Genomic DNA, 14,627 nt, shown 5'->3' with positions numbered 1-14,627 from the left:
ACCTTTTCGGCATAATGCACTGTTTCAAACTAGTGCACCCTTTCAAAAAGGTTTTTTCTCACTTTACGTACTGTTTCAAGAGAAACTCATTTCATCTCAAGTGGGGTAACTTGGGAGACAAATTACTCATTCATATCTCAATGGATTTGTGCAAATCCATTTTTCTAACAATCCCCCACATTAATGAAGATTTGGCTTATTCTATCAAAAACATCGAATTTTTGTTCTTTTACAAATGAAAAGATACCGCATCAGGTCAAGTAACATATGAGGCCTTGAACTTGCCTTAGTGAAAGACGATCGAATTTAATTGGACGAGCAGTAGACTTCAATTAATGTCTTTGAAATGTCAGTCGTTTGTATAAATCTAGACAATCATCTTCACGCAGTACCTTCTCAAATATTGTTGGTTCTCACGTTTGTGTTCATTTTAGCCTTGAACATTTCTTGGTTTCAGAGAGTGCTTTTGAGACATTTGTCTTAAAATTGTCATAGAAGTGGCCCTACTTCACACTCACATAGGTGATTTCTATAAAGAGTATCTTGCAATACTCTACTTGGATAACATAACTTTCCAAGATATAGTAAATCATTAAAAGCTTGACTTATCCTGGGTCTTGCGACAGATATGCACTGTCTTATATAGGAATGGGTTAGAATATATTATTACTCTCCAGTGCTAACTGAGTCACATACATAATTTAGTTGACCCTTTGAACCTAGATCTTGGGATCTCCAGTCAACTAGGTTGGTTTTTCTATTATGAGGACTATTGGTTGATTATCTGAAAGGCTTTAAGCCCATTCTCTTTGATAATCTTTCCACTTGCTCTCTTGTTAAACCTTTTGTAAGCGAATCTGCAATGTTATCTTTTGACCTTACATAGTCGATTGAGATAACTCCCTTTGAGAGCAATTGTCTAACGGTGTTATGTCTATGACGTATGTATCAAGACTTCCCGTTATACATTCTACTATGTGCTCTACCAATAGCAGATTTGCTGTCACAGTGTATACCCTGACACAGGTTTAGCCCAGTTTGGAATATCCTCTAAGAAATTTTGAAACTACTCTGCTTCTTCTCCAGCTTTGTCCAATGCTATGAATTTTGATTCCATAGTGGACCTTGCTCTGCATGTCTGTTTTGAGGATTTCCAAGAAACAGCTACACCTCCAAGTGTAAAGACATATTCACTTGTGGAGTTTGAGTCTTTAGTGTGAGATATCCAATTAGCATCGCTTCTGGAATGGCTGGATATATCTTGTATAGTACAGACCAAAATTCTAAGTATACTTTAAGTATCCCAAAACTCTTAGTATGGCAGTCCAATGATCTCTGCTAGGATTACTCGTATATTGACTTAACTTGCTTACAGAGTATGCTATGTCAGCCTTGTACGACATACATTAAAATGCCAAGTATACGAGAGTATTCTAGTTGAGATATGTTATCTTCAGTACGTATTTTTGGCTAAATGAAGATTTACGTCAACTGGTGACCTTTTTGGTGTGATGTTATATTTCTTGAACTTTTCAAGAATCGTCTCAATGTAATGAGATTATGATAGAACAAGTCCATCCTCCGTCCTAGAAATCTTAATTCCTAGGATAACATCAGCGACACCTAAATCTTTCATGTCAAACTTACTAGACAACATTTGTTTGGTAGATTTTATAACATCCATATTACTATCCAAAATTAGCATATCATCTACATAGAGACAAACAATGACACATCCCTTTTGAGTGATTTTGACATAGACACACTTGTCACACTCGTTTATTTTGAAACTGTTTGACAACATTGCATTGTCAAATTTCGCGGTAGAAAGAAAAGCACATGCAAACTGGTGTATGCATGTACACTATACACATGCATATTGGTAGTATGCATGTATAGCTTTAATACATAAATCTAGTATTAACCATATACCTGTAAAAAACAAACTTCCTACCATGAAAATAAAGACTGTATATATATTAGTACGAGAGTGGTAATGAATTAAGCAACTCTAGTCTAATATTTAGTACTATTTGTTATATGTATGTCTTAACTACTGATATTATCCATCCATAAAAAAAAAATTCAAAAGAATAATATCTCTAACAAAAAACAAGAAATTTAATCAATTGCAATAGCTTTTAATGAATACGTCTCCGGCTTGCTCCTGTGCTTTCAATCCTCTTTCTCTTCGGCCTTCCGGGACCTCTCCTAACATCAGGTGGCATTATATCACAATCTTCAGGAATCTCCATAGGCATCTTAATATTTGCAATATGATGAATTGAATAATAATAATAATAATAATAATAATAATAATAATAATAATAATAATAATGATAATAATGGGGAATGGATGCCTCATGAAGCCCCCCCCTGTTGACACCTTGCATGGGACTTCGGCACCATATGTGCTCACACTGGTGTTGAAAGGTAATGACTACTTTAAACTTTAAATTGAGCAACAACATCACTCAGAGATGTTTCCAACGGTGTATGGCTTGGAGCCTAATTCGTCCAGAGCTGATTCAGTTTTACAGTTCTTTATGGGCCAATTTCTCGTCGAATAGCGAAACGTGGTAATTTGATTTTTCAATCGGATAGGTATCGTATTCCTTACCATATCTATGCAATTCTTTATTTTATATTGTGATATGGATTAAAACATAGAGTTACATGTTAGGGTTTTTAATTTAAGGAATTTTTTTTCTTTTCATTTTGTTTTTTTTTATGTACTATTGAACAATGATGTAGACCCTAAAGTTCTACGATATATTTGGAACCCGAAGTTCCACAATCGATTTTTTTTAGGAACCTGAAGTTCCAAGAATTAAATTGTTAGGAACCCGAAGTTCCAAAATCTAGGATCAACGTTCTCGATCTAGAGATACACGAACCACGGTTGAGTGAAAATGTACGTAGTGAAGAGTACAACCCGCCGAATGGGGGGGGAGTAATCATCTGTGAGGGCCAGCTGAGAGCGCATATGCAAATACCATTCTCGAAACTAGTGTGTGACTTCTTGGCTCACTGTTGGAAGTCTCCTTGTCAGTTTGTTGGTAACACCTGGCGATTGTTTAAGGTGTTCGACCTGTTGAATGCGAGTGGGGAATACGACATAAGGGTATCCGACATAGTTAAGCATTATGTTGTGAGGCGATCTGGTAATTTGAACTTTAGTTTGCAAACGATGACGACGCGTTCTGCTGTGATCGACGATGTAAGCAACGAGGCCTGGACAAAGAGGCCGTTGCTGCTAGTTGGCAACTACTGTGCTAACGGATGTAGGTTGCAAACTAGGATTTGTAATATATCCGATGGGTAGGAATATTTTTCTTTTGTCGCTTTACTTAACGATTGACAGTTATTCTAACAGGCCCATGTTTTTGCTCTGTCTGTAGATTTTTCTGTGAAGACGCGAACTGATCGTGGGGAGATAGAGAGGGTCGCGGCTGACTCGAGCAGAAAAACAAGCGAAGTTGCCCGAGGTTGCTCATTTCTTTGTGGAAAGGGGTGGGCCTGCGATCCGGGAAAAAAGAAAAGCTCAAAAGGATCAAGCTCGAGGTCAGACAAGGCGAGAGGTGATGGAGACGCGTATGAGTGACTTGGTAACGCGGGAAGATAGGAATCGGGCTCATGGTGTCGCGAGACGACCCGCTAGAGGTGGTGCCTCAGGGGCGGGTGGTCAAGCCCCCGACCTGAAGGGGGGTCGATCGATGCTCCTGTAGAGTTGGAGACGGTGGTCTTCAACCCTCGTGCAAGGAGCAGGTCGGAGAAGAGACAATGTGACGCCTCTGAGCAAGACGTTGCCCGAGTTGCGAAAATAGCTCGGCATGCTCTTGGGGAGAGCTCCAGCGCAGGGGGCGGTTCTGATGGTGGACCAGCTGGTGCTACGGTTGCTCGCCGGAGTCGGGCGCGACCGGAGCAGGTCATGGACTTGGCCACTTTTGGGGCGGGGTCCAATCCGTCTCGACTGGGGCATGAACCTAGTCCGCTGGCGAAAGCAAAAGCTCCCCGCAAAGCAAGTGGAAAAGTTGTTATGGTATCTGATGACTTAGAGTCACAGTTTGTGTATTTGGACGACAATGGGGCGCAACGAACTGTGAAGCGAAATGATTGTAGCTACAGGTCGAGTAAGGTATCAGCCTGTCTGCTAGAACAGATAGCTCTGGACGGCAACCATAAAGAGCTGGATAAGAGAGGGCTGGCTGATAACCTGAAGCGAATAGAAGTCGCGCAATGTCTGGTACGTGGGTTTGTCGTCTTTTGATGTATCTGTTCACTTATGCACGTTGTTGTGACTTGGTTATTAACATATGTGTGTAATTGCAGCTAGTAAGTGGGTTTCAGAAGTTGAAGGAGATTGCTCAGTTCGCGGAGGCAGATAGAGAAACTGTGGTGAAGCTGTCCGGCGAGCTGAAAAATGTTCAGGAGGCCGCGAAGATGGAGCGTGAGGAGCTGGAAAACCTGAAGAGAACACATCAAGCTCTGAGTCTGGCCAAGATGCTGAAAGATACCGAAGTAGAAGAGCTGAGGCAAAAACTACAAGGAGCTGAAGAGAATGTTCTGGCAGCGACTGTGGAAATTAGTAGGCTGAACGAGTATGCCTTACACTGCAAGAAGGTTGCGCAGGACGCTACAAAGGCTTATGACGTTCTGGATGCTGACTTTGTTAAGCTGGAAGCGGATTATAACGCCTTGAAGGAGGAGCATGCACGCCAGACGCCTCTAGCCCATGATGGAACAGTGCGTGGAGATGTCGGTAGTGTGCTCGCTTCTTGATCGCTGATGGGTTCCGCGGACGTCGCGAGTTGAAGTTGTTGCGTCTGATGTGCTTATGAGTTTGGATTTAGATGGAGTGTCTATTGTGGTTGTGGGAGGGATCTTTGAAATTGATGAGTCGCCGCTACCGGAGAGTTAACCGTTGTGCCTAGAGATGGCGAAGTTGTAAGTTTTTTTGTTATCTTGCCCCGCCTTATAAGCCGCGGATACAATAGATTTGGTTTCTGGGGTAACCAGGCGTTCGCCTTTCTTGCGTTTATGTGTTATTACACGAACGAATTTGGTACCTATCTTGGTTTGGGGTAACCATGTGATGATGAATATTGTTTAGCCGGGTTGGATTTCCTGAGTAGTCTCAGCAACTCGGCTAAAGAACGAACTGTGGTTCAGGTTTGTTGGAACAGGTCGTTGTTTGCTTATATGTTATGCTTGTTGTTTGTTTCCCAACTGTGTGGGTGTGTCGCTTGCTTGATTGTGTTTACGAATGATGATACTGCTATAACTATGCATGGCGGTTGTACTGTGGTGATACTTGCCTTGAAAATGACCAGTAAGCTTGTATGAGCGTCCTGTCGGTAATCTGTCTTCAGCTGTTTGGTGTCGCTCGTAATGATGCCATCAGATCGCTGGGTTCTCGTACATAGAGCAGGACAAATTATGTTGTGTTCGCGTCGCGAAAACGCAAAGATTCCCTCATGTGCGTGCGTGACGCGGTAGGAAAACGAAAGCGATTCAAGGAATGTAATGATGGCGGGCAGATGGCGTTTGGCGTCTCAAGGTAATTATGAAGCGCTTAGGGAAAAGACGTTTCATACTAAATAAAATGTTCGTAGAATACCAAAAAGTATTTGCTTGGCTTCTTGTCTTAGCTCTTCTCTGCCCTATCATTCTGCCTTATCGCTGTGCACTGCCTTCGTCGCTGCTTCTAGGTACATTTATTTACATTTGTGAATGCTACTCTGTTGAGAATGATGTGGTATAACTTTAGCTCATGCAATAGTATCTCTGTTTATAGGTTTGACCATGGCAAGGTGTCACCCATATGTGAGAGGAGAAGGGAGTATGAGGGAGATGTCGCCTCTGATAATGGAGGAGATGGAATTTGATCCTCATGTGCATGGTGATGGTGGTAAGAGGAAGGCTGCTGTTGTAGGAGGCAAGGGTCACAAACGACCTAGGAGAGCTGGTCGTCAGGCTAGCGGCATTGTGTTTAAGTCGCCACGGTGGTAAGCTTAAATCATCATCATGCCGGCAGAGCGACCTAAAGCAAAAGCAAGGTCGCCAAGTCGCTGGTGAGAGTTCGTCCCCGCGATGTGAGGATGTGGGGAGCGAATTCTACTACATGGGGAAGACGGGGAAGAAGCGTATGGTGAAACGCTCGGACTGTAGCTTCCACTCGGCACCCATAGCGACTAGCGTTCTGAAGGGGATCGTGTTGGATGGTGACAAGGCAGAGGTGAAAGATGAGGACATGGAGACGCTGTTGGGGATGATGGATATGGCCGCTTGTTTGGTGAGTTCCTGACACGCTAAGTTGTTGTGTCTGTTTCCAGGGCAATCTGGCTCTGTAACTTTGTTCGTGCAGTTTCTTGCAGGGTATGATAAATTAAAAGATGCTGTGCAAAACACCGAAACTGATGATAACCCTCACGTCGAGCCGGGGTGTATGCGAGCTGCGTGGGGGCTGATAAGAGGAAGCTAGAAGTGATAACCACCAAGTACCAGAATGTTGCTGCCGAGAATGTTGCATTAGTGACTGATATGACTGAGCTAGAGAGGGAATTAGCTGAAGTGACTGCTTATGCTAAAAAATGTCAAAAGGTGGGCGCATGAAAGCACGTGAGGCGATACCAAAGCCACGTGGTCGCGATATGCCACTCTGGACGAAGTATGCTGAAGAAAGTTTAATCGCAGCGAGGAACAGGGACAAGGTATGCGCGTGATGCTGAGATCTATGCGGCACACTGCTTCTACTAGCGCGGCACTAGAAGATAAGCATGTCTTGACTGATATTTGATGATGTGATCTACCTTTGCCTACGTCAGCGAAAATTTGTAAGTGTTGTTTACATTCTCTTCTCTTATATGAGAGTTAACAATAGAGCTGTGTCTTCAGGCCTACCTGAGCAGTTCGCCATTTTGGTACAGAGAACTGGTTTCCACGGAAGTGGCAGTTCGATGCTTTGTTAAATTTGTAATAGACACCGATCTGGATTTCCTGGGTAATCCCAGCAGATCGGTGGATCTAATTGTTGTGGCTGTGGTCAAGTATTGTTACTGGTTGTGCTCAGAATGCATGTTTCTGCTTAATTGTTTATAGCTAGCATCCTACTTATTATGCATGTGGCTTGAAATAACTGAGGAGCTTGACTTAGATTAGAAACATGATTTGCCTGTGATTAGCGCTTTCTTCCTTGTTTATCATGTTATAAGAGAAGAAACGTTAGGAGTATTCTAGGTAATATGAGTCTAGAATTAAGAGTTCTCCACTAAGTGCATTGCTCTGATCTTAGAAGTAAGACTCAAAGGAATGTTCTGTTCAGGCAGAGCGTGTGGGCTTATATAAGCGTGACGCTCATGGAGAACGCTCGCGTATGGTCGACTCTAGGAGTACAGGTTCGTCGACGAACGAGGTTCGGGGGGGATGTAGAGCCTGCGAGCTTTAGAGAGCTGTCTGCTCACGGAGAGCGTTCTCGTTTGGTCGATCCTAGAAATATAGGTCCTCGTTGTGACAAGAATTGAAGAGGTTGTGGAGCCGGTAAGCTCTAGAGAGCTGTCTGCTCACGGAGAGCGTTCTCGTTTGGTCGATCCTAGAAATATAGGTCCTCGACGTGACAAGAATTGGAGAGGCTGTGGAGCCTGTAAGCTCCAGAGAGTTGTCTGCTCATAGAGAGCGTTCTCGTTTGGTTGATCCTAGAAATATAGGTTCTCGACGTGACAAGAATTGGAGAGGTGGGTGGAGCTCGTAAGCTTTTCGCGCTCGCTCGCACGAGGCGTTCTCGTTTGGTCGATCCTAGAAATATAGGTCCTCGACGTGACAAGAATTGGAGAGGCTATGGAGCCTGTAAGCTCCAGAGAGCTGTCTGCTCACAGAGAGCGTTCTCGTTTGGTCGATCCTAGAAATATAGGTCCTCAACGTGACAAGAATTGGAGAGGCTATGGAGCCTGTAAGCTCCAGAGAGTTGTCTGCTCACGGAGAGTGTTCTCATTTGGTAGATCCTAGAAATATAGGTCCTCGACGTGACAAGAATTGGAGAGGCTATGGAGCTTGTAAGCTCCAGAGAGCTGTCTGCTCACGGAGAGCGTTCTCGTTTGGTCGATCCTAGAAATATAGGTCATCGACGTGACAAGAAGGGAGTATGATGTCACCGACGGGGTCGGCCTTGGAGCCATTGAACCCATAAAGGGGAGCAATCGGATCTATAAGAACTGACTTGGGTAAACTCATTTCTTGGATGGTGTGATAGAATAAAATGTCACACGAACTCCCCGGGTCGATCAAGACGCGCTTTACTGTCCAGTCGCTAATCTTGACGTGGACGACCAGTGCGTCGTTGTGAAGGAGGCAGACCTTGTTGACGTCGGCCTCTGTGAAAATGATATTTCCTTAATTGCGACTGAGCTGCGCGGAGCGTGTGCTGCCTGGGAAGTAAAATGATACACTTCCTGAAGAGCGCCGACACGATGTCTTTTCTCTCTGGATGAGGTGACAGAATCATCGGGGAAGGTAATCATGTGAATGGTTTTAGCATTGTCACGATCTGAGGAGTGTTGTCGTTTTCGCCGCGGGCGAGAACGGTCTGGGACGCCCCTCTGGCGTGAGGGTGAGCTTGAAACTCTTGGTGGTTACTGGCGATGCAGATCGATCACCGCATTTTCGGCAAGCCATGAGTTTATGGCGCAAATCACCGTCAGGAATATTGGTGTACTGTTTAATATGACCAGCTTCCACGAGGTCCTGGAGATAATGCTTAAGCCCACAGCACGCATTGGTTTCATGGTATTTTGCTTTGTGGAATGCGCAGTAGGGCTTGTCAGGTCGATCTATTGGTTGCCTCACATCTGGTCGGAAGTATGAGGCTCATTTGGATCTTGTCCAAGATGTATGGCGGGGCGCGGTCAAGACAAATAAACTCTCGCCGTTGTCCTGGCGGGTACTTGCCTTCGGTGCCAGTGACCTGGATCGCTTTTTGGCACGCGGGGTATGGTCAGAGATCGCTGCCACCTCTTGGTCCTCGGCTAAACCACTGGACTTCAAACTTTCTTGCAACTTGATATACTTGTCGACTCGAGCATACAGTTCGGACAGCATTTCTGGGCGCTCTTTCATCAGTGATCTGGAGAGGTCGGTATTACGCACTCGACAGGCGTTAGAAAATGCCAATGTGGCAAAGGACTCTTTCAGTCCGCTTTCCATACACAACAGTTCAGCCTTGAACCGTCCTAAGAATTGGCGAATGGTCTCATCTTCCCTGAATGAGAGTTGGAACAGCGAATCGAGATCCGCTTTCTTTCGTCTGTTGTGCACGTATTGACTAGCAAACATATCAGTAAGCTATTCAAAAGTTTTAATAGAATCAGGTTCAAGGGAGAAGAACCAATCAAGTGCGCCATCTTTGAGACTGGCTGGAAATAATCGACAGTGAAGGTGATCAAACTCAGGAGAACTGTAGAGTGCCAGACTTTGAATGTATCGAGCAACATGCTGACCGGGGCATGTGCTACCGTCATACATTGGGAAACGTGGCTGGATAAAATCTTGAGGAGAGGGTTTATTGAGGACCTCGACACTGAACGGAGACGCGCGGTATGTCTTGAGCATCTTTTGAACAATCTGGGTCGCATCCTTTCTTACTGCACTCTGGCCTATCCTGTGGGATAATTCGTTAATCTGTTGATTAACTTCGTTGATGCCACCGTTTCAGCGAACGTTACCGAATCGGGTTCTTTGTTGGTAACCGGCCCACTTGTGTGCTTTCGTAAAAGCAGCATTTTCTTGCCTGAGCAAGGAAATGCTCTCGTTGGTTAAACCCAGCTGGTTTGCAAGGTTTTGAACTTGAGCTTCGAGGCTGACTATGCTTCGTGGGCTTGAGGATTGTTGGTGTTTGAGTTGGGTTAAAGTGATTTCTCAAGTAATCGAAACCACAGACGACGCCAATGTAAAGGGGTGTTTTGGTTTTCCTGGAGAGAAGGGAATGGGTTGAGGTTTTCTGGAGAGACCGAGTTCGCTGATGAGCGAGCTGCCTACGCATCCTTTCTCGGTTTTTCAGGGGAGAGAGGAATCAGGTCTCACGTAGTTCAAGTAGGTGGTATTTATAGGTTTGCGGAAGTGTCAATCCTAGAGACACATGTGTCTCTTGCACACGTGTAAGGTGGAGATTGTGAATGAGTGTTGGACTGGTTTTAGTATAAGTCGTGTGCTGATTGGGAGTTGGTGCGGTAGTCCCTATTTCCCGGTGGTGGGAAGTACAAGTAAGATTTTGGTAATTATTACACCTGGTGGTGACTTTATCTGAGGCGTTCTGTCTCTGGCCGTTTGTTCGTACTGAGGCATCCTTGATCGACCTTAAACGTACCACCTACATGAAAGGAGCTGCTCACAGATCGGTCTTGGAGGTCGATGTCTTGGGTTCGCCTATGCTGCACGCGTATGTCTTCACAAGGGAGTTGCTCACAGATCGGTCTTGGAGGTCGATGTCTTGGGTTCGCTGATATTCCTTAATGAGGATATTACTCCCCTACAAATAGCAGCCTTTAAGTTAGAATTTATTACTATTTAATACCACGAACTTTCATTTTTTTTCCTATATGGTACCTGAACTTTGAAACTTGACTATTCGTACCACGAACTTTCAATTTGTTTCAATTTAGTACATCAGTTAATTTTCCATCCAATTCCGTCCAATTTCACTAACGCCGTTAGCACTATTCACGTTTACACTATTCACATTAACAGTGTTTTCACTATTCACGTGAACAGTGATTTTCAAAAATTCAAATTTTGAAAAACCAAAACACACTATTTACGTGAACAGTGTTTACACACTATTCACGTGAACAGTGTTTCCACTATTCACATAAACAGTGATTTTTCAAAAATTCAAATTTTGAAAAAAAAACAAAAACACTTCACGTGAACAGTTTTCACTATTCACATGAACAGTGTTTAAAAAAAAATCAAATTTTGGAAAAAAAAACCAAAAACACTATTCACATGAATGGTTTTTTTTTTTTTTTCAAATCTTAAAACTTAAAAATTATTTTACGTGAATAGTGATTTTTTTAAAAAAAAATCATCTTTAACCAATCTTAAAAATAATTTTTAAGTTTTGAGATTTGAAAAAAAAAATCACTATTCACGTGAATAGTGTTTTTGGTTTTTTTAAATTTTTTTTTGAAAAAACACTGTTCACGTGAATAGTTTGTTTTTGGTTTTTTCAAAATTTGAATTTTTGAAAAATCAATGTTCATGTGAAGAGTGAAAACACTGTTCACGTGAATAGTGCTTAAACACTGTTCACGTAAATAGTGTGTTTTGGTTTTTGAAAAATTTGAATTTTTGAAAAATCACTGTTCACGTGAATAGTGCTATGTGAATAGTGTAAACGTGAATAGTGCTGTGTGAATAGTGCTAACGGCGTTAGTGAAATTGGACGGAATTGGATGGAAAATTAACTGATATACTAAATCAAAACAAATGAAAGTTAAAGCAATCTAATAGTCAAGTTTCAAAGTTCAGGTACCATATAGGAAAAAAAATGAAAGTTCGTGGTACTAAATAGTAATAATCTCTTTAAGTTATTTTGAATAGAAAAGTTAGAGGCTAGGGTAGCCGAAATTCATATTTCCATTAAACTTGCAAAACATGGCTTTATCTATCACCAAAATAAGACTTCCCTTCATGGCGACCCTGTCAAAATATTGTTCGGTGTGTCTTCTTTGCACAAGAAATATATCGTGTTGTACGTTTACTATCATTAGGAGAAAGTGATAGTCCGTTCTAACTAGTTGAAGATCTGCATCGCTTTAAGTTGGCAATATCTGTCCTGTCTATTGTGTATTTGATTAAAAATTTGTTGCCTGAAAATTAAATTCGTAAGTGCAAGTTAGTAGACTTTCAAGGAAGAAGTTCCCATCAGCTGAAATCTTGATGAGAAAATAAACAGAGGTTCCTTTTCTTGTTAGAGTAGAGTCATGGAGTGTTACTTCGAGAAAAATTAGTGCCAGCTTCGAATGGGAAATAGAAATAAATCAATCAGAAAATCTTGGTTAGGACATATATTTCAAAGGGAAGCTTCCCTAAAAGTTAAGATGAAGAAGACTCAGATCTGATCAATCAGTAATAACTAATGACACGCTTCCACTCTATTTTCACCTACATAATGACCAAACTTTGAGTGCGGCCTACTAGCCTACTGCTGTGTCTGCCTAAAGCTTCAAGTTTGGCCGTCCCATTTAGCAACATAAAAAGGATCTGTTATTACAAGTTCACTCAAAGAAGCCTAATCTTCTGGAAATCTGGTAAAGACGCGAAGATGGTTAAAGTGAGTACTCCTTTAAAGACTAGAAATTATACCACTCTATTATTGGCAATACGACAACAACATTCCAGCTGTGAAAGTTTCCTATTCAAATGAACACAGTGACATTCGAGCGTGTATATAGAGTAGAAGAATGGAGGAAAGAAGACTCAGGTCGAGAGCTTCAAAATAGTTGTTCAAGCAAGTTCTCAAAATCAAATATATTCCGATCCAATCTCTTCAAAGCGTATTATACTTTCAGCTTCAATTCTCGGTTATGGCAGATAAAGAGAAAACAACTAGTCCCAGAGGGAAAGTAACTGCGGTAGCTAAAGAGGCTGTCACCAAAGTTGCAGGGAATGTGGGGAAATCCGCTGTCGCCAGCCAAAAGTAACAAACAACAGGATAACTCCCAAACTTCGCAAAATAGCGAACCCCAGGAGAAGAGTGCTCCTATTGTCAAGACGACTCAAAAGTACTTTGAATCATAATCTGAAACTACCGTCACCAGTGCCGGCGCAATGCAAAAGTGACCAAAACTTGTAGTTGTTCAATGGTTATGTAGTCGTGGAGTCGCTTTCATGTAATATTAAGCTTTATGCTATATATAAGCTGCTTTATGCTATATATAAGCTGTATAAGGAGCGTAGCTCTTAAGGAAAGCAAAGCGTGAATAATGGCAGACTTGCACAGTAATTATAAAATACGCAGTATTGCAGGTCTGAAATATATATTTTTTTTTTCGGTAATCCTTTCAGGTCTGAAATATGGGACCTTTGATTGGTGGCGTAATTAAAGTACCCTACTTCAGAATAATAAGGTATGTCAATAAATACTATTAATTGACAAGTGGATCAAAATACCCCTAATTTCCAACCTAAATTTTATCGATACACAAAAATAAGACAACCACTGGGTTAAGTTCTTCTATAAGTTTTGGGTCCGAAGTCTGAACCGCTCTTCGCACAGTTAACCTCATGAACTAAGTTTTAACTTTTTTAAGACATCTAACAGAACTTCAATTTATGGCTGTTAATGATTTCCAGTCTCTCAATGTTTTAGCTGTATATGAGGTGATCTGATCCGCTATTGATGTAATTACCTGCAATCAAATGCATGATACGCTATAACCGACAGTTTCTCATGCAGCGACCACTTCATATTTAAAGTATACACCGACTAATTCCCAAAAGTAAATAATCAAATAATCTTAACCAAGGAGCATTTGTTCTAAATTCTACTTTACAGCCAGAATACTTGAATAACAAGCGAAGGTGAACATTGTTACTATCAAATCACATCAGAGTTGTTCTGGGATCCTAGGCTTTAAACTCTTTTTATTGCTATAGTTGTCTAGCAAAGTCGATAAAACTTTTGGGTGATGATACCAGAGGTCTGAAATTTGAACCCCCGTCAGCATCAAAGAGTTACTGGTCTCATTTAAAACAGACTTACCAATAAATATATATATATATATTGAAAAACTTAAAACAGTACAATGGCATCGATGTACATCCAAATCTGCATTGTATTAAATATTTCCATGACATATCAATACCGAATTCTAGTTTACCAGTCTTCATGCCTTTGATTGAAGCCACCCGAGTAGGTCTAGTCAATGAAAGTCGTCTCGACATTTCCAGTCTGTGTTGCAACCTGGTCACTCTGCATGCTTATAACACCCTCATGTCTCTTTAGTTCTTGGGACCTAACAAACTCCACTATTCTTGCTTTCAGTTCAACATTGGGGATTAGCATGTCTTGAGTAAGATGAAACCGATTAAATGGGTCACTCTGAAACAATACAAAGCAACTTGAGCCATGTACCAACAAAGAATGATAGATTGACAGGTATGCAGTAAGAGTACTAAGGAAACATACATTATCACTTAGAAGATGCCTTTGTATGACAGGTCTGTCTATTGTGATTCTTGAAGATGGCAGGATTACAGGATCCTTCATTAATGTGTACTGCAAGATGAAAATGGTCTAAGATTTTCTAGTCGTAATCAATGGTGAGAATACACAAACTACTTCAAGATCATGAAAATTTGCATAATTCTAAAGCTAATATTGTGTTTCATATTTACAATCACAATCCTGTAGCTGCAAAAAGAATTCACACATACTTGAATTGGGTCAAGGAATTCATCAGGTATCTCCCCGAGTGCTGCTTTAGCATCCATAGCCTCGGAGGCTGCAGCTTTAACTTTGCACCAAGTTCAACAAACTCCTGAACCAGTCTAAAGTCCTCAGTTACCCTACGCAAGAAACCTGCTGCATCACTAAATGACTGGAACAGAATAGACAACAGTCAGGTTGCATA

At 41.8% G+C, this 14,627-nt stretch overlaps 1 protein-coding gene across 1 annotated transcript; it reads right to left on the bottom strand.

Moving 5' to 3' along the window:
- Positions 1-13,776: 13,776 nt before the first annotated feature.
- Positions 13,777-14,591, bottom strand: LOC147522197 (putative ubiquitin conjugation factor E4). The gene is made up of 3 exons (XM_086559949.1): positions 14,431-14,591; positions 14,183-14,272; positions 13,777-14,095 (listed from the first exon to the last, which is right to left on the bottom strand). The coding sequence occupies exons 1-3, from the start codon at positions 14,485-14,487 to the stop codon at positions 13,913-13,915; spliced, it is 330 nt and encodes a 109-aa protein (XP_086416075.1). The 5' UTR covers positions 14,488-14,591; the 3' UTR covers positions 13,777-13,912.
- Between the last annotated feature and the right edge of the window lie 36 nt (positions 14,592-14,627).

Source organism: Coptis chinensis, chromosome 1 (assembly GCF_015680905.1).
Source record: "Coptis chinensis isolate HL-2020 chromosome 1, ASM1568090v1, whole genome shotgun sequence".
Lineage (NCBI taxonomy): Eukaryota > Viridiplantae > Streptophyta > Magnoliopsida > Ranunculales > Ranunculaceae > Coptis > Coptis chinensis.
This window is presented reverse-complemented; position numbering and strand designations above follow the sequence as displayed.